This window comes from Eleutherodactylus coqui, chromosome 7, assembly GCF_035609145.1.
Source record: "Eleutherodactylus coqui strain aEleCoq1 chromosome 7, aEleCoq1.hap1, whole genome shotgun sequence".
Taxonomy (NCBI): Eukaryota; Metazoa; Chordata; class Amphibia; order Anura; family Eleutherodactylidae; genus Eleutherodactylus; species Eleutherodactylus coqui.
This window is the reverse complement of record NC_089843.1, coordinates 56,375,916-56,400,573: the sequence shown is the minus strand read 5'-3', so window position 1 is coordinate 56,400,573 and position 24,658 is coordinate 56,375,916. Positions and strand designations below refer to the sequence as shown.

The following is a 24,658-nucleotide window of genomic DNA, read 5'->3' as shown; positions in this document are numbered from 1 at the left end:
GGATATATCGCCTGTGTATAGCCCTTACTAAGTGCATTCTCCATCTCTCCACAGTTGCTATACTGGCCTCAGCTTTACGCAAGTAAAAGGTCATTAATTTGTGTGTATGGCAGAATCCGAGATGCTGTACGGGGCACTTTAAGCATTGCATAGAGATATATGAGGCACTGTATAGAGTAAGGGCCCTTTTACATGAGACAGTCTGTAAGGAGCAGATGACCAACAGGTCATCCCAGTGATCATCATTCCAGTGCTTTTACAAAGGAATAAGCATGGAGATGGAGCGGACTGGGAATCGTTTCGGCCCGTCCTCCTCCATTCACAGTGAATAGGCAGTGATTCATAAGTGAACGACTGCCTGTTTGCACGCGCCGATCTGTCGTTCAGTTTTCTGTATGCAGAAACCGAACGAGAAGCGATCGAATTCTTGTTCGTGGATCCAGTCAGTACATGCATTTACACTGAACGATAATCTTCCAGATTCCTGCTGGATGTGGGAATCTGAACGACTTATAGGCCCTTTAAGGGCCATAATCCACACGGCCATGAACATGCTGCTTTACGTTTTCTATTGTTACACTGTACACATTTAATTGCTTTCATATGAAGCGGGGTATGAAAAGGTTTGGAAAGCAATGGGCCAATCAATGTATGAAAACGGCTCTGGTTCAACTCTTTGGACAAAGACTTAACTAACAAGGGGGCATCTACTGCCGCTAGAAAGAAGGGTTCTAGTCAACAAAGAAGGGGGTTCTTTACTGTTAGAGCAGTGAAACTATGGAACTCTTGCTTCTTGGCCGAATTTTTAACTCATCTCTATTAGGACAGAGCTGTGATCTATGACTATAGTTTACCTACAGTGCCTGATCTGAAGTAGTCTGGGACACACCCCCTGTCTCATCATTGGTTCAGGCTGCAGAGGGTGTATCCCAGACTACTTTCGATTAGGCATTATAGCTAAACTATAGTCACAGATCATAGTTTTGTCCTAATAGAGAGGAGCTAAAAAGTAGTCAAGAAGAAAGCAATGAGGAAAAGTAAATAGCAGGTAATCATCCCCCAAAGCTACTGACCTACATATCAAAGTAGGAGATCCTGTATGGTTACTTTAAGAAATTTTTAAATATATTTACTTTATTAATTTTATGATATAATGAATAACCTGTATTTGTGCAAAATTTAATTCCGTTAGCAACCCATGTCTACGCCTCTGTTATTATAAGGATACAGATCCAATAAATACTGTATAGGATATAAATCTCAATGTGATGACCTATAATGACTTTAACAGGACTTCCTGCTCATAAAAAGACCATCAAAACAAAGAAGGATGGAAGAACAGGCACAGCTTACATCGCCCCCTACTGGCACTAAAGTGAAACTCCCCTGAAAATAGGAAAAGCAGTAGAAGTGAGATGGATGAATTAAGTACGATGCGGGAGAATTACTGGCCTCGTACTGTGTCGGGCTTGTTTGTTTGATGCCATAATAAATGGTTTCAGGGGAACAGCAGGAAGATTACTGCTATAAAACTAGCACAAAGACAGAGAAAGGCTCCCAGGGAACAGCTTTGTCATATGTTCCAAATTAGCAGAGTGGGGCGTATACAAGTGGCCCGCTTCCAAGTCCCAGTTACTGTGTCAGCTGAACAGATGCTATGTTAAGCGGGGCCCGGTATCGGGATCAGTTAATTATTGAGGGGGACACATTATACCTTTAAGGGAGCGGAGAACCAACATAATTACACCCCCGCCGAAATCTATTATACCAGGTGATTTGTAACTAAGGAACGCAGGTGAGAAAATGTATTTAGTTCTGTTTGACGTGACATTTGTATAAACAAGACGATAAAAGGGACTCCTACACTTATCAATAAAGAGCGAATAACTAAATGGAACTGAGTAAAGTCCGAAACTTCAACCGGGAAACTAACACAGCTGACGTAGGAGTGACAGAAAACCCCATACTTAGGCCAGACGTATTTACGCACACCATATGCAGAGAATAGAACGCATCGATTTCAATGGCTTCTTACATATTTTGCGCGGACGAAACATGTTCTATACTTCTGCGTATTTGCACACAGAAGCCCTCATAGATATCAATGGGAAGTGTGAAAATGCACGGGCAATACGCAAGGTAATGCGTGAAAAATAACACACCTGGATCTCAGGATATTAGCCTTTTCAACTTGTATGTGTTTGTGCCCCAGGGGCAAAAAAGTTCAGGAAAATACGCAATATGTGCGCAAAAAAAGCCTAGATCATAGTGCTACGGTGTGGACAATTGCGCTTAAACCATGTGAAGCCGAGCTTACTGGGGGAGGTACAAACACCAATACCCACAGTAAAATGCTATATAGGGGAAATGCATTGTAGGTGTGAGTAATAATAATAATAAATAATCTTAATTTGTATTGCGCCATCTTATTCTGCAGCGCTTGTTCATCTGTATTTTGTACCTGTCCCCCCCCCCCCCCATAGAACATTTTGCCCTTTCTGCATGCTGCTGGGAAGTGGTGTTTGTACAGTACTTGCTCTTATATCTTTTGATCAGTAAGTATGGCCGGCCTTTGTGATTTTTGACATAAGAGTGACCATCAGAACAGCACACCAGCAGTCAAAGGGGAAAATGACTAGAGAATGGCGATCGTCAGTGAAGCAGGAAAAGATGCACCAAATAGTGGGCACGCTCGTATTAATGTGTTCGGTGCATCTTTGGCTGTCCATGCAGCAGGTATACAAATCTACTCCAGATGGGAGAAGCTAAATATATGCGCTATAATGTACACCAGCTTCTGGGGAAAATCATGGTAAAACTGTCCGGCTAGGGGAGGCCATGTTCTCCTGCTTTTCTGGCGCTTTGAAAAAGTGTGGAGAGAAACACAAAAAAAGGGGGAAAAAAGGTAATAAATTTTTGCTCATGCACCATAATTTGCTAAGTTTTTACACGACAATTGTAGTGCAAAAAATCCCTCTAATGCCTCATTTAAAATGGTTGTAGAGTTTTATTAAAGTATGATGAAACTTTCTGCAACTGTGATATATTTTGTTTTTAAATGCCTCCGTTTCTAAGACTGCTATTGGGGAGTTAAAATGTTCTTGTGTGCAGTCACAGGGTGAAAAGCTGTCATGTCCCAGTCCTGTCCAGGCAGGTACAGTTACAGCAAATCATTATAGCTAGAGATGAGCGAGCGTATTCGGAAAAGCACTACTCGCTCGAGTAATTTGCTTTATCCGAGTATCGCTGTGCTCGTCCCTGAAGATTCGGGTGCCGGCACGGTGCGGGGAGCTGCAGGGGAGAGCGGGGAGGAACGGAGGGGAGATCTTTCTCTCCCTCTCTCCTGCCCGCTCTCCCCTGCTCCCCGCTGCGACTCACCTGTCAGCCGCAGCGGCACCCGAATCTTCAGGGACGAGCACAGCGATACTCGGATAAAGCACATTACTAGAGCAAGTAGTGCTTTTCCGAGTACGCTCGCTCATCTCTAATTATAGCCAATCATCTCTGAGCTGCACATAGTGGCTGCACAAGTATGCTTAGGCCCCGGACACACAATGTAGTTGCACAGATTCCTCGCCCAAGTCTGGCGAAATCCACGCTATTGTAGTATTCTATTGAATACTATGGAAAACTGCTCGGTAGTTTATACAGTACAGAAAAAAAAATCAACACGTCAATTCTTCTCGCAGTTTCCACATCAAGCGGCCACATGCTGTTTTACCCTACTGGAGCCAAATCCACATGCAGATCCACACGAAAGCCATTCACAAACTCAGAGCCTTAGCCTTGGAGATCTACCGTGGATTAAAGCGTCAGATCCATGGAAAAATCAGACATGGATCAGACACACACTTGACAATAAGAATGTTTTATTTTTTTAAATTTTTTTTTAAAGGCTGGGCAGCTGATAACAAAAATAATATAATCACCTGTCTTCAGCCCCCTGGGACTCAGCTGAGCCAATCCCACTGCCCTGTCCTCTTCCCCCATCCGCAGATGGCCACCGGAAGGTGATTGCGGTGGCCAATCGGGGGCCACAGCATCAATATAAAAACTCCTGGCATCAGTGCTTACATCCTGGCAGGCATGATGCCAGGAGTTTGCTGCGGCCTCTGTTTGTCTGCAGCAGTCACCAGACTTCTGACAGTGCAAGACGGAGATAAAGCACTGGGAGCTGGTTAGCACTGCCCTGGATGACCGAAGACATGAGAGTATGCTTCATTTTATTTATTTTTTCAACACATGTCTAGCCTTTAAAAAAAAAATAAAAAAATTATATTATATATAGATATACACACACACACACACACACACACATACATAGATAGATATATATAGAGATAGATATAGTCATATGACCCCTTTAACCAAGTGAACAAAGCTTTTAATAGCAAAAGTATATTTTGCAGTGTTTTAGAGAGACTATAATCAATTGAAGGCTGTTTATGTATTTGCACTCTTTGAAGAGTTTTCATAATTGGTTTTCAATAAACATTTCTTATTGTTTGATTTCTATACTTGCATTGCCTTCCAAGATACTGCAGACTGGAGGACTGAAATATTAGCAAATTCTGTCAGTCAGGGTAACCCAACTCCTCTCCTAGCCTGCTCCCCAGTAGTGAACATGCATTTACTGGCTTTCCACTGAGCTATTACAGAGGGCTGTATGACAGTGCCAGGGGATGCTGAGGGAGATCAGGAGGACAGAGACCATTGAAAGCTTCTATTACAGAAGACTGTAATTTACTCTGGGTTAATCTTCTGCTGTTATCAGCAGTGAGGGGGATGAAACCAGCAGCTTCTCAGAGAGAGGATAAAATAGCTGTGTAGTATTTTGTGGGTATGGTCATGCTACACAGCCTCTAAAACAAGAAAAGGGAGGGGGAGCTGAGCTTGTGCACGTTCATGAGAGAGACCAGCTGATCAGTGCTGAGAACAACATTCCCCAGCCAGAAACATAAATGTAGGACAACTTGCAGACCAAGTATGAGGTTTCTAAATGCATTAAAAAAAATAGAATGCAAAAAAATGCATAAGTGGATAATTTTTTATGCATGGATTTTTTAAGCATAAAGGTTTCCATGAAATCACTGGGAGAACATACAAACTCTTTGAATGGGCTGTTCTCTGTTCAGATATCATCCTAGGACCACTGCAAGGCAACAGCGGGGTGTTCAGACGTGCAGTTTTTATGCGTGTGGATAAAAAAAAGCAACGTGTCCTATTTTGGTCCATGTCACAAACCGAAATTGACGATTAAAGACTATTGAATTGCGTAAAAGTGTACAAAATCTGCAGTTGCATTCGTATTCACTGTGTTTTTATGCATGTTGACAGGGATCAGTGGGGGAAAAAACTGACATAAATTGAGCCTTCTTGCATTTTTTTTTGCACGTATGGAAAAAAGAAATGTATGCACACAAAATGCACATATATACACGCAGTAGAAACACTGCATATTTCACGGACTGAAATTGCATATCCATGTGTGAATGAGGCCTTTTTATTTTGGGGAACTTTTGAAGCAATCTGGGAGGTTCATATGGGGGAAATTTGAGAAGCAAAGAGATAGAGCCTAGATTCTTTCCCTGTATTAGTGGTCAAGGGATTATCTGTACCTGGATGATCGCAGAATACAGGAGAGACCCCATGTTCCAGTCCTCCACAGAGACTGTATGGGTCCCTTTTTAGAGGAAGGTTCCTTAGAACTAGGGGAGGCCTGTAGGGTGCCAGAAGCACCTCTTCTAGTAACTTCTCCGTCGGGAAGAACAGTGTTCCTGTGATGTCGTTGCTATCTCGTCTCTGTTCATGGGAATCTCTGTCCCCATCAAAACCCCCGAAGACCAAGAGGCAAAAAATCAGTGGTTTTCTAGGGGCACGCTTTTCTTTTAACCTGGTAATATCAAATTCTAAAGAAAATGATGATAATGCTTCGGATATTGAAAGCAGAATGTAGTCATCTCCATTGAATCATCCTCTTAGGCTGCAATTAACCCTTTCCAATCGAACTTGTATCCTGGTTTTCCTAGGGGGCTTACTCTTTTTTTGCCGTTCTACAATGGCGCTATTTCCTGGCTAAAGCCAGTACTGCATGAGGTGACCTGCTGGATAGGCTCTGACAGCAGAGAGGTTGGCAATATACAGTAAGAGAACCTCGACGGACATCTTCCAACATTGGAGCTGTACAGCCTTAAATCATAATGTCTTCAGACATCAGATAGTGGATTGGAAAGGGTTAAATGAGTCAATAATGTCCACTAAATATAGTATAATGAATACAGAGACCCCGCAAGAGTGCGGGACGGGACGCCTGACTTAGTGTCCGGTAAGTCAACGTGTCTCGCAGCAATTTTTTCCCTTCAGACTCCGCAGTGTTGGCAAACAGAGGAGTTACAGCTGCTAGGCCGCGACTAGCGCTGAACACCAGCCGTTTCCAGGCAGGCCTCCATGTTTCTCCAGGAGCAGTCACCGGCCCTGTAGGCGGTCCACACGGCTTCTCCGTTGTCCCAGGGGTTTAATCCCTAGGGAAAGGTGCCGGTATGCAAACTAGATTTTGTTTAACAGCGTAGCTGCTGGACCATGCGTTCGCTCGGCACTGCTGCCGGCCACGTCCCCCCCTTCCCGGAACCTAGAAGTGGCATGTGTACCCCATGACCATGTCTCCAGATGGCACTACCACTGCCCTCATGATTAGATAGATCAGGATATATGATCGTAGTGTTAGAAGCTACTTTAATGTCATTTATTTGAGAAGGTGGAACTGGCCTTGGAAACATTGAGAAACGCTGCTTGAGAGGATGCCGAAATCTTCTATCACTTCTGTTTTATAGGTCTGTGAAAAGCCAATAAATAAGAGTCTGGTCAGAACTTACCGAAGGAATAGAGTAGAAGCCCGCAGCCCAGCATGGTCAGGCTGTTTGCCCAGCCTATCAGCAGGAATGCTGGCATGAGAAGAACAATGGCCTGCAGAGCAGAGGAGAAATGGTGAATAAAAGGAGGGATATTAGTATACAAAACACAGAATAATTGCAATTAAACATCACAATCCTGCCTGCACCCGGGAGCAAGAAATAATACGTTTTGGTTTCTTTTTAAACTAAACCAAATCTGAAGTTTTATAGGCACCTTGTACCGAAGCCACTTAAAGGGTCTGTGCCATGATGCCCAATCACTTTGAGAATGCTGGGCTGCAGGCGATAAGCTGATTGCCCCGAGTCCGCCTGCAAACAGCTGATTCTGCAGGGAAACCCATCTGACATGTCTCCAGCAGGGGAAATATAGCATTCTAGGACATTCCTATGAATTGCCGTCCTGTAATAATAGGATGGGAGATCTTCTGGGTCAGGAGCTACTCTTATGGAGGGTCTCTGTGTTCTGGGGAAGGGTGGTCCTGAGTAAGGGCCCCTGCTCTGGGATGTTCATATATCCCAATATGAGTAGGTGATGCCATCTTGGCAAAACCCCTTTAAAGAGCAACTATAATAAAGCTAGTGACTTTATTAGATCTATCAAGCTAAAGGCGCAGAGTGTTAAGGCAGCAGACTGCAGTCCTAAGCTCTCATTCCTGACATGAAGGTTGTGGGTTAAATCCCTGCTTGGTTCAGGTAGCCGGCTGAAGGTCGACTCAGCCTTCCATCCTTCAGAGGTTGGTAACTAGGTGGGGGGTAATGAATTACCTGAAAGCGCTGCGGAATAAGTTGGCGCTTTACAAATAACTAGTCCCTTTCCCCTTCTACACGGAACTATTCTTTTTCAAACAACTGTTGGACCGTGTGAAACGGAGCAATAAACAGTGTAAACACGGCCAACGACTGAATAATAAATGAGAATTAGCTCACTTGTCATTCATTTTATGCCTAAAAAGTATCGTTCGGTCATTTGCAAGTCATTATGTGTAAAAAGCCATAGTTCAGGCATTCCCTAGCACAGTCCGCCGAAATATCAGGTAAACAAGCGAATGCCGAAAAAATGGAAACGTTATCTGCACTTGTAAACGGACGGCATTTTAAATCATGATTACTCGCTCCAGGTAAAAATATCCTAAGTAACAACCAGAAAAGGGTCACAACAGGTGAAGAGGCTGATGGGTGACAACTAGAGATGAGCGAGTATACTCGCTAAGGCACATTACTCAAGCGAGTAGTGCCTTAGCCGAGTATCCTCCCGCTCATCTCTAAAGATTCGGGGGGCGGGGGAGAGCGGGGAGGAACGGAGGGAGATCTCTCTCTCTCCCCGCTACCCCCTGCTCACCGCCGCAACTCACCTGTCACCCGTGCCGGGCCCGAATCTTTGCAGACGAGCGGGGAGATACTCGGCTAAGGTAGTACTCGCTCAAGTAGTTAGCCTTAGCGAGTATACTCGCTCACCTCTAGTGCCAACGCACGATCTCAGTGTTCATGTGGCATTACATACTGATGAAGGTCCCACATAAGACTTCACAGAGTCCCTACGGTCCAGAAGTACTCTGCGCGGTGCCTCTATATGGCATCATACTGCAAACCTTATTCTCTCCTACAAACAATGCTTGTAGGGGAGAATATAAGGTGTCTGATGGCCTTTTCCCCCTAGATCACACCCAAAAGGGTGCAGGAAGCTGACCTACGGGGACCTGTTTGATAGGGCCCTCACACTGTTCCATCCGAAGCCTCCATTGCAGATTTCCATTAAAATCCAGGAACGAAACACCATTATTTCATGCCGGAGGGCGCAACGGAATCCGGATGAACCCAGTTAGAGTTAATGAAATCCATCTGGTACCATATAGGTCTTTCAGTTTTACCATTGTTCGGCTTGTAGAAGAGAGCCGAACAATGGAACTACTTAGCGCCAGTGTGAATGAAACAGTTCTACAGTGTGAGGGGACCATCACACAGCCCATAATATCTCCGCTTCCAGTGAGCGTATGCCCAATAATCACTACTCTCATCATTTATCGCTTGGGATAAAAGTAATGGATTTATCTTTTTCAGTTGCTGCAAAGACTGACTATCTGAGATAAAAATTGCAGTTAATTGCAGCTTAGTCAGTGACTATTTGCAGTATGGTTCTTCCCCCTCCTCCTCCAGCCTTGAACTGCCCGTTATGGGTCACCTCTAGTACGGCACCTGGAGGATACTGGCATCATCACCCTCGCAGCATGACGTTATTGCATAGTTACCCGCTTGACAGCTTTCACTTCATTTCCTGGTTTGATTCTCCGAGCGTATCCGCCCTGGATCACAGCCATGGTAATTCCGATGAAGAAAAACATCTTCCCCTGCTGCATGCTGCCAGAGAAATCAGACGGTGCAGTTATGGGGGCTCCACAGCCGGGAACATTTACAGGGCGAGCCATAGTGTCAGCGCAGTGTTTATCCTCCATCTAATCTCTTCCAGATGTCCCCTGGACAACCCAAAGTTTAGATCATGGTTCAGGCCTGCATGATTCGCTTCCAGTGAGGCGATCACCCAACTTCCCCAGATTCCTGAATGGCAAATCTATCTGGATATGCAGCATTAGGTTCTATCGGGGGCGAGATGCAACTCCAACCTGTGCGCTCCCTACAGGTACCTCGCTGACTTCTTGTTAGAGCAGCAGTTTGTGGTGCTTTTCCTAACATTAATGGAGACAAGGAGCTGTAACCCCAAGCAGTGTCGGCCGTAGGTAAGGCAGCACCCTGTAAAGAATTTTTTTTTGTGATCACCCGGTCATAGAAATAAAAAGAATCCACACTCATTGTCCGTAACATCCCTGCCCTAGAAGTTGTCGGAACAGAATGAAACTTTCTCTGTGTGATTGTAATGTTGATATAAGTGATTACAAGATCAGAGCAAAAGGAGAATTTATAGTGGAGAACTGACCCCTTGTAGGGAGGCTCTAGTACCCTGTTGTACCGACTCTAGCCTGTATACAAGATGTGATACGGGCGAGCATGGAGGCTCTAGCTTGTATACAAGATGTGATACGGGCGGTCATGGAGGCTCTAGTACCCAGTTGTACCACCCCTAGCTTGGATACAAGATGTGATATGGGCGGGCATGGAGGCTCTAGTACCCTGTTGTACCGCCTCTAGCTTGGATACAAGATGTGATATGGGCGGGCATGGAGGCTCTAGTACCTGGTTGCACCGCCTCTAGCTTGGATACAAGATGTGATACGGGGGGGCATGGCGGCTCTAGTACCCTGTTGTACCACCACTAGCTTGGATACAAGATGTGATACAGGGGGAATGGAGGCTCTAGTACCCTGTTGTACTGCCTCTAGCTTGGATACAAGATGTGATATGGGGGCATGGAGGCTGTAGTACCCTGTTGTACCGCCTCTAGTGTGTATACAAGATGTGATATGGTGGGCATGGAGGCTCTAATACCCTGTTGTACTGCCCCTAGCTTGGATACAAGATGTGATATAGACGGGCATGGAGGCTCTAGTACCTGGTTGTACCACCCCTAGCTTGGATACAAGATGCGATATAGACGGGCATGGAGGCTCTATAACCCAGTTGTACCATCTGTAGCTTGGATGCAAGATGTGATATGGGTGGGCATGGCGGCTTTACTACCCTATTGTACCACCTCTAGTTTGGATACAAGATGGAATGCTGGATTCTCCTTTTCTTTGAACTCTGCATAAATACAGCACAAGAACTAAGCTGATACATTGAGCTTGGTTCTGGTGCTGTATATATGTTAGAACTAAGGTACCAGAAGCAGGCTCATAACATAAATACAGTATGAACCAACCACATGACATAGATACAATACCAAAACCAACCTCATAATATAAATACAGCAGCAGATCTAAGTGATTGTGCTGCAGTGGCACTAATAAGCTGAGAGCGGCTCCTCTGGAACATCAGAGGCAAGGAGACAGCCAGGCAGAGGAAGAAGATCATCTAGCTTGGTGAATCTAAGGAAGGCGATCGCTCCCAGCTTCATCTGCAATTTGTCCCACCCACAAGCCGGTGGCCTGTGCCCTATGTGAGTGGATGGGCCGTATGTAGCTGCGGCCATCCAGAATCCAAAGTAAACTATGTCCTCTTGCCACCCAGTCACTTGCTTGCATGCAAGTATACAGAGGCATTTATTTTCACTCTACATGGACTGCAAAACTTGTGTTTGTGTATGTCGCCCCCTCTGTAGGATGAATTACACAGTAGCGTTGTGTATGGAGATGCTAAGTCCTTGCAGCTCTGTACTGTGGACCTCCATGTGATTGTAAGATGTGCAATGCTTCTGGGGGCAATACCCCTGTAATACAAGGTCTGGGGAGCAGAGGTAGAGTAGGGCTCTATAGACTTTTAAAGGGTGTCATAATACAACTGTAATACGGTTGTAGGCATACACCATAAGCAGTGGTGCTTGTAGCCTATTTGCTACAAATTATGCTTCTCATGCGGTCTACAAGCCCAACTCCATAGAGAACCTATAAAGCAATGTGATGTTAATTTGTCTATACCAATATAATAGGACCACATCCCTTCCTACTGACCGCCGGTCCTACAGGAGCAGGGGTGACGAAGGGTTAATAGTGAGCCGGTGTGGATGGCACTGCGTCCTCGGCACATTTTGTGACATATAATCCGATCTCATTCATTTTAAATGGCATTTCAGGAATAAGCTGACAACAGAAGAGTTTCTGCTAATCGCGCACAAAACAGAGCAGCAAATTCATCCGAATCCAGACGAGCGCTCGGGGTGACATTCCAGGAATATTACAGCTCGTCTGCCGCAGAGCACGCTGGACGGGGAGAGACAAGCGGCGTCTGCATAACGAGGCTTTATCGCATATCTGGTTATGTGACTATTACAGAAAGAGGCTGGAAGTAAAGATAAACCGGATCGCATCCAACTGCTGCACAGGCGCCCCCGAGAGGTGAGACCCAAGTGACCTGCACCCCTTATTATAGTAGGGGGTGATCCCCTCCGCGGGTACCATTACCATACAACACACACAATCAAACAGCACAGTACCAGACCTAAAACACCCCCTATCATACAGTGTCTAAATAATGGTGCCATGCTGGGACTGATTACCTATACCGCTAAGTACCGTAATGCCAGCATATGTGCCCAACCGAGTCTTCAATAGTGTTGTTACACTGCATATATTGGCTCTGCTCTATTCGATGGGGTTCTGCACGGAGGACCTGTAAGAGTCTGTTTGGGGAGTTATTAGTATTGTTCTGAGTTGTATGGGATTTATTAACCACTGGTTTGCGGAAGGAGTATGAAGAGTGTGCCGTCACTTTAATTTCATGGCTTGGATTTCTGTGCCGGTGATGGCAAGTAACATAATTGAGCCGGAAGTGGATGGGCGATGCCACCGAAAAAGAGGCAACCGCAGGCTGGGGTCCCATTAAACTATATAAATTTGGTATTGTAGTAACAATACTGACCCATCAAGTTATCTTTTGCTGTAGGGTGTACATCGTAGAGTCAAGATCACCCCCCAAAAGATGGAGGAATTTCATTTTTTTTAATTTCACTCCACTTAAAAAGTTTTTCAGTACATTATATGGTACATTAAATAGTACCACTACAAAATACAAACAATAGATGGATAAGTAAAAAAGTTAGGATTTTTTTTAAAGTAGGGAAGAAAAAACAAAAATGTGAAAAGAAAAAAAAAAGGACTGCATCCTTAGGGAGTTAAAGCACCCTCCAGTCAGAAGCTCAAAAATGATATGTAAGTCAGTATCTACAGACGATGGTTCCTGTTTTTTAATTTTCCTTAGAGCTTTCTCCTCAGCTGCTTTTTATCCCATGTCTATTAGGACATTGCTGTGACCTGTGACTATAGTTAGGCTACTATGCCTAATCTGAAGTAGTCAAGGACACACCCCCTGGCTGCTTCCACTGCAGAGTGACCCAATGATGAGACAGGGGGTGTGTCCCAGACTATCTTAAGCTAGCCTCTATAACTAAAACGTGAGATTTTCGAGCAATACATGACTAAGGCCATCTGCTAGAACTTGGATTACCTGCTGAACTGGAAGCGCTGGTGGGTCAGGAAGCTGATGGTGTACTCCAGGCCAGAGAACAGGAAGAGGTACAAGAAGTAGACCAGGCCCAAGACACGGAGGTTCTGCAGACCTTCATATAGAAAAGAACGGATTTGATAAGAATAATTATATTATACCTGCTGTACTTGTAATAAGGGTAGCATATACAACTAGTATCTCAGAGCTTCCCCGGTTTATTACCTCCAGGGGCATGAGGAGCAGTGGCGTCCCCAATGCTGGTTCATGCCCTTGCACACCTGCGCCATCCCAGGCCAGCTCAGTTGTCCTACTCTTCTCCATTTTGTAGGAGTGAAAGCATCATCCTACTATGAGCATTACACTATTTCTTATCACCACATCTATTGATGAACTGACGTTAGATCGATGTACAGTAGAAGACGTTTTGGACGGTGTTGAACTTTTTGTAGAAAACAAAGATAATAATCTCTATGAGTGCATCCCCTGCTGGTGATCATAGGAACTACAACTCAGAATTGCTACCGTCCATAAGAAATGAATCCTGAGGTCATGATGACATGTAGCCCTCTACTAGTACTATATTACCCAATATACAGTACGGTGCAAAAGTTTTAGGCAGGTGTGGAAAATTGCTACAAAGTTAGAAAGCCTTCAAAAATAGAAGTGATAATAGTTTACTTAAAGGCAAAGTGAATGAACAAAAGAGAAATGTAAATCACATCAATATTTGGTGTGAGCGCCCTTTGTCTTCATAACAGCATCAGTTCTTCTACAAGTCAGGGACTTTGTAGGATTATAGTCAGGTGTAGGATTAGCCAATTATACCAAACAGGTGATAATGAGCGTCATTTTCATATGTAGGTTGAAACAGTCATTAGCTGAAACAGAAACAAAGCTTTTGCACAGTACAGTATGTAAAGAAAGAAGATACCCTCCTTATTCTGTACATTGATGTATATTGTGTGCCTGTGCTTGCATATTATTACCGGCGCTGCTGCGCCCCACAAGCATAGATCACTGCTTAAAGGGGTATTCCAGCCATACCTTAATTAAAGCAACTCTCCAGTTTCATGACAAAATACTGGACCAGACGGGAGGGATGGGGACAGGGGTGAGGGGGGTGTATATTTCTTGCAGTTGTTCCTCCCAATTCGCTGGTTCCAGGTTCCATTTTCGGCCTTCCAAAATTGCCAAGGCAATCTTCAGACTACTGAATCCCCACAGCGTACTGGTAGTCCTAGACTAGCAGTGCACTACATTTGCTCCTGGACTGGCACAGGTTAATGTGCATTAGGTATTTTAAAAATTGCTGCAGCGCATGGATGGCCAAAAACTGGGACTGGAAGAGGTGGATCTGAGGGCATGAGAAAAGAACAATTGCAGGTAATATTACAACCCCCCCCCCCATCCCAGTCCGAGGATAGAATTTTGTCCTGAAACTGGATGTCAGTTTAACTACCACATAAAAAATGTGTTTCAATGGAACTGCGGTCGGAAAGACATGTTAAACTTTCCAGGAATGCTAAAAACAGCAGAGCGCCCCCAGGTCTGCTCTTCTAGCAATTGTTGAGGTCCCAGCAGTCCAATGGATAGGCAATACATGTTTCTAGCTGGAATACCTCTTTGACTAGGCAGATTTATTACTCAAAGAGAGAGAAAGCTGTATGACAACCCCAAAGTCACCTGGCTTTTCCTACATATAACTGTAAGGGTGCAATCACTGCGCCACTAACTAATTTGGCTTTGGACTACTCCGGAAAGCTGCTCTAAGAGGACCCATGGTTTTGACCCTTCAACTCTTTTTTGAAGGATCTGGTCTTTGCTGCGGTAAACCCCTAGGTCATTTCCTGAAGAGTAGTCTCAGTGCAGTAACAGCTGACCCAAGTGGGCCAAAAGGCACCAAGCATAGTACCAGAAGAATAGGCAAGAGCATAGGCAGTAGAACAGGCTAAGGTTTGAGCAGGTAGAGTTCTGGCAAATCAAGCTGGTACTCTCCAGTGGAGGGGAGGTGCCTTAAAGGGGTTGTCCCGCAAAACAAAGTGGGGGTATACACTTCTGTATGGCCATATTAATGCACTTTGTAATGTACATTGTGCATTAATTATGAGCCATACAGAAGTTATTCACTTACCTGTTCCGTTGCTAGCGTCCCCGTCTCCATGGTGCCGTCTAATCTTCAGCGTCTAATCGCCCGATTAGACGCGCTTGCGCAGTCCGGTCTTCTCCCTTCTGAATGGGGCCGCTCGTGCCGGAGAGCGGCTCCTCGTAGCTCCGCCCCGTCACGTGTGCCGATTCCAGCCAATCAGGAGGCTGGAATCGGCAATGGACCGCACAGAAGACCTGCGGTCCACCGAGGGTGAAGATCCCGGCGGCCATCTTCACAAGGTAAGTCAGAAGTCGCCGGAGCGCGGGGATTCGGGTAAGTACTGGACGGTTTGTTTTTTTTATGCCTGCATCGGGGTTGTCTCGCGCCGAACGGGGGGGCTATTGAAAAAAAAAAAAACCCGTTTCGGTGCGGGACAACCCCTTTAAATAACTCAGGAATGACTAGGAGAGGCTGGGGCGCACACTGGCTCTTTAAGAGGCTGGCCAAACACAAGGGCCAGCTGGTGCATAGAACATGGAGACCCGCAGGATGCCATTGGTCACGAGGAGGTGAGAGAGAGCGCTGCCGCTGGCCATAACAGTAACTAGGGGCCAACTGAATAGAATTTTTAATAATGCGGCAGAAGTAAATTTTTCATTTACTGCAGATTTTTCACTTAATAGTTTCTCTTCTGGGAGAAAAAAGGAAAGACGGCGGAACCTCAACAATCGTGTGCAAAAGCTCCAAAGAAGTCAATAGAAAGCCCGACAGCATGATTTGGGGATATATCTGAGCTATGGTTCATGAAAAAGTGAGGCCACCCCTTTGTCAGGATGATCGGAGAACATATATTTGAAGATAAAATTGATGAAGATATATATATATATATATTAGTTTTAATACGTACTTTCCTGGGAAGGACGGTCCTTCCCTCTCGTTACGGCTGAGAAGTGGAATAAAGACACAGGGCTGAGCAGGTCTGAAACCCCTTGAAATCCAAAGATGATGGATGAAACCTAAAAAAATAGAAACAGCCTAAGTTAGAGCTTAACAAATGTAATATAAAAAAAAACAGAGCGGAGGCATGCTTGTACAGATGTAGCAAAGTTTAACTTGTCTGTGATAAAGTAGCTCACTGCTACAAGCAATGTTAGATTAAACCATTGGAAAGCTATTGTTCTCCTATCTCTTTATTTGAAAGGGCAAATAAACTGTGGCACAGAATGTTTTCTTAAAGGGGTTGCCCAGTTACCTGTCAACATTTCCCCTATATGTCCAACTGTGCTAAAATAACAGAGAGCTGTACTTACCCGTCCTCCGCTGCAGGGATTCAGCTTCCTCCCGGTGATTTTTGTGCAAGCTGATGTCAGCAGAAATGGCTTGTCCACTGCAGCATCACTACCAATTTTCCTGGTATCAGCGCTCACATCCTGGGCACCATTATGCCAGGATTTCGGAATGGTGATATTGCAGTTTCTGATTGGCTGCAATTGTCAGGTGATATCACCTTCTGCAACAAACTCCCGGTGGGGCTACAGTGCTGGGTCCCCGTTGCAGTGTAAGGATAAGTACAGCTCCTTTTATTATTTCAGTATAGTTGAACAGCTTTTCCACCCCAAGGCAATCTGGACAAGCTCCTGTCTATTTAAGGCACCTTCCCCCACTAGAGGGTGTCTGAGCAATTAGTCCAGTTTGGTTGGAAAGGTGTGCACTTGTTTTGAATGACTCCTAGTCTCACCCGTGCTTATTCTACCCAGCTTTCTCTTCTCCTCCACTCCTGACCTCAGCTCATGCTTTCTCTGTCTGCTGCCTGTCCTGACATTGGCTTTCTTCCACAACCATATCACTGTCTACTCATTCCGGTATTGCATTATAGTTACCCTGACCTGTTTGCATTAGCTGCTGCACTACCAAGACTGCTTTTGGGTTAACGGTTTGGGGAACCCCACAGAAAAGACCAGTGGTGGGGTAAAAGATGAATAGCAGGGGTCCAAAGGTGCTACTTCCGGAAGAAGCCCCAAGTCAAATTGGGTTTTAGCACAGTAGGTCCACACTCGCTGCACTGCATAACCATTTGTGCCTAGGCTTTTTCTCCACAGTATGTGGAGGAGATTTGTTAAAATCTCGTCCACATTTCTGCTACGGTAATAAGCTACGCATTTTCCACCTGCAAATCTGGACAGAAAATCCATAGTGTATTTGTTACAAGTGAACATACACTTAATGCAACCCTCCGGACCTGGAGAAACAAAGATGGCCGTACAGCTTCTCCGACTACCTGATGCATACTAATACGTAGTGTACATCATTAGTCTAAGATATTACACCTGCTTTGATTGACCAACACTGACCAGTCAGATCAGCATGTAGTGTCTTAGACTATCGATGCACAGTGGAAATCAAGTATCAGAGAAGCGCTGCGGCCATCTTTGTTTCTCCAGGTTTGGAGGATCACTTTAAGGGGTCTAACAAGGATTAAAAAGAAGTTCCTATGAATAATCACACACTAAGCTGGTATCCATAAATCATGTGATATGTGGTTCCTATACAGCAGTGTTTTCCAGTCCTCAAGTTCCCCCAACAGGTCAGGTTTCCAGGATTTCCTTAATGTTGCACAAGTGATGACATTATTGTCAGTGTCTCAGAAATTACCACAGGTGTTTTCTCTATAGGATATCCTTATATCATGACCTGTGATGGGAACTTGAAGACTAGAACGGAGAAAAAAACCTGCTTTAGAGAGGGTCAACATACCAAAAGGAAATACAGTGAAACAGAAAAAAAAACTATATTGAAAATGTTATTTGACCAACTTCAATAATTGTATGATGAAAAGTTCTAAAACTCTCTAATAAACTTTGTTTTTTAACTTCTCACTCTTTTGGGGGCAAGAGCTTGGCTTGCCGTCGGAAAATGCAAAGATCTTTTGTACGTCTAGAGCTGGGATCTCCCACATGTGGCTCCAGCCACTGCAAAACCACAATGTGCAACAAACTGGGGTTTGTAGTTTTGCAACAGTTGGATAGCCATAGACTGAAAATCATTAAAAGGAGTTTTCCGGGCAAAAATAGGATAGTTCATCAATAGTTAATCACTGAGGACCTACCGCTTGGGATCGTTGGCGATCAGCTGATCATCCGGCCCGGCTAAACGTGCTTCATAGGGGATGGGAGCAAAAGTGCCCTAGCTCAGTGTTCCCCAACTCCAGTTCTCAGGGACCGCCAACAGGTCATGTTTTCAGGATTTCCTCAGTGTTGCACAGGTGATGTAATTATTGTCGGTGCCTCAGACATTGCCACGGGTGTTCTTGCCATAGGAAATCCTGAAAACATGACCTGTTGGTGGTCCCTGAGGACTGGAGTTGGGGACCCCTGCCCTAGCTGGCTTTTCTTTCATTGAAATCAATGAGAGCTGAAGTGGCTATTACATTTCTGGAACTTCTGCCTCAGACACCGGGAGCGGGCGTGGAAGTGTAATACCCACTTCAGCTCCCATTGCTTTCAGTGGGAGTGAAGTCAGCTAGGCTACTGCTATTCCTGTCTGCTATAACCCATGTCTGGTCTGCTGCGCTTACAGCCGGGCAATCAGATGATCATCGGGGATCCAAGCAGCGGGTCTCCAGCAATTAACTATTGATAACCTATTCTGAGGATAGATTACCAATAGTTTTTGCCCAGGAGATTCCTTTAATCTAGAGGCAGGAAATACATACAGTCTTGATACTTCTCACAGCTGAACGTTTGCTACAACTGTATCCAAACTGGGCAATGCTCTGTGAGCTAAACAGCCTGGATTTGCAGCTGATACATTTTGCCTGCCCAATAAACTGCAGCAAACTATCAGGACAGCAACGAGATTTGCAACATTGATGCATTTGTAGCAAACATTCAGCTGTAAAAAGTATAAGGTCTTTAATAATAATAATAATCTTTATTTGTATAGTGCCATCATATTCCGCAGCACTTACATAGACAGGGGGAATACAGAAAGACAAAAGTACAAACATTACAGAACCACGGTTATATAGTAATCAATTGATGGAAACAATAGGGGTGCGGGTCCTGCTCCAACGAGCTTACATACTACAAGTAATGGGGTGACACAGAAGGTAAAGGGCTGGAGATGTGCACGGTATGGGGAGGTGGAGAGTGAGCGATGTTATACACATAGACAATGGTCAGACATTTAGCCGTGTGACAGCAGAAACAGTATGACTGCAGGAGTGGTTTATGGTGGCTAGCAGGGATTGCAGTCAGTAGGTCAGGGAGCATGTTATCAGGGGGGTACAGAGGGGTTTGTTTAGGGAATGCGGTATGCCTCCCTGAAGAGGTGCGTTTTTAGAGCACGCCTAAAGTTCTGCGAGTCCTGGATTGCTCGGGTAGCCTTTGGTAGTGCGTTCCAGAGGACCGGTGCTGCTCTGGAGAAGTCTTGGAGGCGGGAATGAGAAGTTCGAATTAAAGGGGCGCTCAGTCTGGTTTCGTTAGCAGAGCGGAGAGCCCGGGCTGGGTGATGGATTGAGATGAGGAAGGCGATATTGGGGGGCGCTGCACTGTGGAGGGCTTTATGGATGAAGGTAATGAGTTTAAATTGAATTCTGTATTTAACGGGCAGCCAGTGCAGTGACTGGCACAGGGTAGAGGCGTCTGAGTAGCGGCTGGACAGGAAGATGAGCCTGGCTGCCGCATTCAGGATGGATTGGAGAGGGTAGAGTCTGATGCAGGGGAGGCGATGTTCTTGAGGTGCAGCAAACATGTTCGGGCCAGAGATTGGATGTAGGGGGTAAAAGAGAGATCAGAGTCAAATATGACCCCAAGGCAGCGGGCATGTTGTCTAGGAGTTATGGTGGCACCACACACTGAGATGGAGATGTCAGGATGAGGTCGGTTAGTGGAGGGTGGAAATACCAGCAGGTCACTTTTAGAGAGGTTTAGTTTTAGGTAGAGAGAGGACATGGTGTTAGAGACAGCGGACAGACTGGTTACAGACTTTGATAATAGTTTTTCCATTCGCATACAGCAAGCAGAGATCTTACACATTGCGAGGAATTGACGCACAAATTATATTAGAAATTTGTACAATTTTCCATTTGTATGGGGTTTAGGATTTAATTTTGTAGAGCTAGAAAATTCCTTTAAATCTGTAGGAAGGGTTAAGTTATTTTACAGCCACACACCCAGGAAGGGGCCCTGATTTACAATCCTGTAGCCAAGGGACAAAAATGCAGTGGCCACAACACCCAGATTCCTGCTGCATGAGCTGCACAGTTTACATTGTATGACAAGGAACTAAGTTCTTTAAAAGGGCTTTTCCAGGGAAAATACTATTAATGATCTATCCCCAAGTTAGGTCATCAACTGTTGATTGACTGGGGTACGCCACTAGGGACTCCGGATGATCATCCGATTGGGAGCCCACTATCAATGCCGCAATATGGAGCAGAAGCTGCTGCTGCCACTCCTGTGCAGTGGCTGGCACTTGTAATTGCAGGCACAGCTGTCAATGATTTTAATGAGAGCTGCACCAGCCATTACAAGCGATGGCGACTACAGAGGAGTTGGAGAAGCTAAATGCTTCTGCTCCGACCAGTGTGTTGCGGCGCTGACAGCGGACACCAGATATGAGGTCCCCAGTCGATCAACTAGTAATGACCTATCCTGATGATAGGTCATCAATAGTACGTGTGCCCCTTTAAAAAAAATAGCATGTACAGCACCACAGTTGTGTAAAGCCAGTTTCACCTGGTGCCTATAATACAGACGAGTGCCCCAGTCCGACCGCAGATCTACTGACCCAAATTCAGAGCACCATAGAATCGTCATGCTGCGAGTTCAGGTCAGTAGATCTGTGGCTGGGCTGGGATACACATCCGTATTATGGCCGCATAAACGTGTCTCATGTGAAACTGGTCTAAGGAAAATTGGAGTGTTACACTTTACCCATTGAAATTAATGGACTATCTGTGTAATGTATGGAAGTGCTCTGTCCTGCAAAGCAAGAGATCCTATTATTGTCTGCACTCCACTAAGGCGAATAGTTGAGGGTCCGGAATACGGAACCCCCTCTATTAACTAAGAATTTCCTAATATAGTATTTGAAAATGGGTTTTCACACAGTGTTTGGGGTGACCATGTCTTACCCGGTTCTCCTTGGGAAGGGTCTCTGGAAGGAGAAGAAAGATGAATATCAGATCAATAACAGCGAGGAGGAGAGCGAGGAGCGCCGGCCTTATATAGAAGAGTTCTCCATTTGTCGTGTTCATTGCAAAGTAAGCTCCAACCATCGGTCCAATGGTAAAGCCCAACGAAAAAGCCACACCGATCATTGCCTGCAAAGAAATGGAACAGAATCTGGCTACAACGACACTGGATCATTAATTTGTATCACACATACTCGATGGTAATCAGCTACACCGGCATGTTAATTGCATCTCTTCACACCTTTCAGCAGATGCATGATGCTTCGGGGCCCCAATGCAATCCCTGTAAAATGGCCCTGGCCTATTGTGGCATGTGCACTATATAATACTGGTGGCTATATATGTAACAGAAGGGATTTCGGCTTCTCAGGCACAGGGTCTGGGGGCAATGGATATCTCTGCACCCCTTATGTCTATGCCTTTGGTTTTGGGTCTACAAATCGTTACAGCATTGGGGAACGGGGGTAAGTGATGTAGCACATTTTGTTGTCGCATGTACGCCAGCATGCAGTGTACTTACCATGCCCTTACTGCGGTTTTTAAGAGAGGGTAGGTCAGCAATAATAGCTGTGCACAGACTGACATTTCCTTTGCTCAATCCTCCAATGATGCGTGAAATCAGGAAAATGCCAAAGCTTCTTGACATGGCCCATAAAGCATAGGATACTATTAATCCAACCTGAAAGAATAGGTCAACATCATCATAAATGCACCCACTGAAGCGATGTTCTAACCCAGATTTCATGTGACTAATAAACATAGCAAGTATTTATGCATTAAAGGCTTCTATATGGCTTTGATCTTTGCACCAGTCATGGTAATGATTACTACATCCGTACTGTGAAAAACTTCTATATTGCAGTACCTTCTCTCTCTTCTTGTACATTACCAGCCATGACAGACCTGGAGGCTATTGTTAGGCATCCAGCTGCGACCCATTGGCCCTTCGCATCACGAGGGGCCGAGTGCGCTCTGTTAAACTCTTGGATGCTGCGGTCATCATTGACTGTGGCATCCAAGGGATTAAACAGCCAGAACTTCAATTATCTCTTATTCTGGCTGTGGCAGCAGGACCATGGCCGTCAGTTACAGCCAGGGTCCTGCGCAATCCTGCTGATACAGCTTCTGTGCTGGTATGATTACTATGGTGTATTATTGAGTTAATTTGTAGAAGGACTTAGGACATCTGGCATCTTGATCTTTTTGTGTTAATACAGGGTGTCTCAAAAGTATGGAAACACCCATATAGAATGAAAAATGGTTTGGCAGTTGGTGATCCAATTTTGCATACAAGCTGTGGAGAAAGGGGGAAACCCATTAGGCTATGTCACCAACATGGTGGCCATTTTGAATGCCCCCCCCAACAATATATAAAGACGTCAGCAGCACCACATATATAATACACCTAAGCCGGTGTGGGAGTACTCGTCATGCACGCCTTGATCTGGATCCGGACACCGTAGATCCCAAGAGACAGTCCAATATATGAATGGGAAAGTCAGCACTTTTGACAAAGGCCACGGTGCATGTGGCCGAAACGTCGCTGCTGAATATGCTACACTTTTATTGAATAAAAGTTTGGAGGTTTTTTATGACCTGAGTTCTGCCTGATTGAAAAAAAGAAAAAAAGATCCCAGCGTGCTGACTTTCCCATTTATATTTTGAATGCCCCCATCTTGGACTCCACTCTGATTTTTTTCCAATGGAAAGGTAGGTGTGTGATATATCAGCCTGGTAGAGAATTTCACCAGAAAGACAATGGTGTGCTTCGTTTTACTGTACCTTTATCAATTCTCCTGTTAACATAGGGATCTTTATTCCTTACAGACAATATGAATGATGGCGTTATTTCAAGCAGAACGTGTTGAGATCATCCTTATGTTAAGTGAAAAAAGCACACGTGTCATCACAGCAGATTTCAATCAACGTCACCCAACCAGACATCCCATTACCCACAGTGGGCACCTTACTTCACTCATTAGGAGACCTTTAACCCTTTCCAATCCACTGTCTGACGTCTAAAGACATTCCGATTGAAGGCTGTACAGCTCTGATGTCGGAAGACATCCGGCAGGGTATTCTTACTGTAGATTACTGGCCGCTCTGTTGTCGGGGGGCCTCTCCAGCATGTCTCACACCGCAGTACTGGCTCTAGCGCCATTGTATAATGGCTGAAAGAGAAAGCCCCTAGGAAACCCTTAATCCAAAATTGGATTGCAAAGGGTTAAACTAGAACACTGGGAAGGGAAGTGAATGGCCAGGTAAAAATATACAGCATATTAATACATTTGAGAACCTTGCTATTAGAAGTGGAAAGAAAGAACAAAGAAAAAAAATTCAGAAGAGAAGTAGAGGAGCAAGAGACATCGATCACAAACTAAAATGTTTATACAAATGCACAGAGCATGGGGAAACAAACAAGGAGAATTAGAGCTCCTAACACAGGAAGAGAAATATGATGTCATAGGCATCATGAAAACTTGGTGCAATGATACACATGATTGGAACACAAGGCTTGAAGAATACAACTTATATATAAGAAACAGACCTAATAAAAGGAGAGGAGGTACTGCATTGTATGTTAGGAAAACATTAATCTCCACCGAGATTCAAGCTTCAGAGCATGGTAGTTCTGTAGAAACTGTTTGGGTAAGAATACAAGGAGAGAACAGAAAGGACACCATTGTAGGCATTTACTATAGGCCAAGCTCTCCTAAAAGCATGACATAGTGATCATGGGAGATTTTAACCATCTAGCCATTTGTTGGGAATCTCTCTCAGGTAAAAGTAATGGATCCAACAAATTCTTATCCGCTCTTGCTGACAACTGTATCTTCCAAAAAGTAGAAGAGAAAACAAGGGGGTCTGCTATCTTGGACCTAATTCTTACCAACAGGGAGAGAATGGTTGAGGAAGTTTGGGTGGCTGGGACATTAGGAGGCAGTGATGATGCTATCCTTGAATTTTGGATAAAAAGGGGAGGAAGACCTGAGAAAACTCAGACCTCAAGGTTGGATTTCAGAAAGGCAGATTTTAATGAACTCAGAATGAGGATAGAAAGAATCCAATGGCTGGATGTTCTTAAGGACGGAAATGTGCAAGAAGGTTGGGAAATATTGCGAAATGAGATTCTCAAAGCACAATCGTTAACGATCCCTAAAAGAAGGAAGAATGGGAAGCATTTAAAGAGACCAGGATGAATAAACACCGAACTTGCACACATGTTAAAAACAAAGAAAAATATATTTACCAAATGGAAAGAGGGGGGAAATATCTCAAGAAGAATATAATGCAGTCTGTAGAAACTGTAGGACAAGTGTCAGAAAAGCTAACGCTAATAATGAATTGGGGCTTGCAACAGAGGCCAAAAGCAATAAAAAAGGATTTTTGGGGTATGTCAAAAGCAAAAGAAAA

The 24,658-nt window shown here is 44.7% G+C and overlaps 1 protein-coding gene across 2 annotated transcripts in view; it reads right to left on the bottom strand.

The window, feature by feature from the left end:
• Nucleotides 1-24,658, bottom strand: part of MFSD10 (major facilitator superfamily domain containing 10) — a 68,508-nt gene that overhangs the window by 11,374 nt on the left and 32,476 nt on the right. For both annotated transcript variants that reach the window (XM_066573049.1, XM_066573050.1), the window contains exons 5-10: nucleotides 21,765-21,923; nucleotides 21,185-21,373; nucleotides 15,956-16,064; nucleotides 12,963-13,074; nucleotides 9,158-9,266; nucleotides 6,873-6,963 (exon numbers count right to left, since the gene is read on the bottom strand). In XM_066573049.1, the coding sequence (XP_066429146.1) occupies nucleotides 6,873-6,963; nucleotides 9,158-9,266; nucleotides 12,963-13,074; nucleotides 15,956-16,064; nucleotides 21,185-21,373; nucleotides 21,765-21,923 (769 nt within the window). The remainder of the gene's footprint in view (nucleotides 1-6,872; nucleotides 6,964-9,157; nucleotides 9,267-12,962; nucleotides 13,075-15,955; nucleotides 16,065-21,184; nucleotides 21,374-21,764; nucleotides 21,924-24,658) is intronic.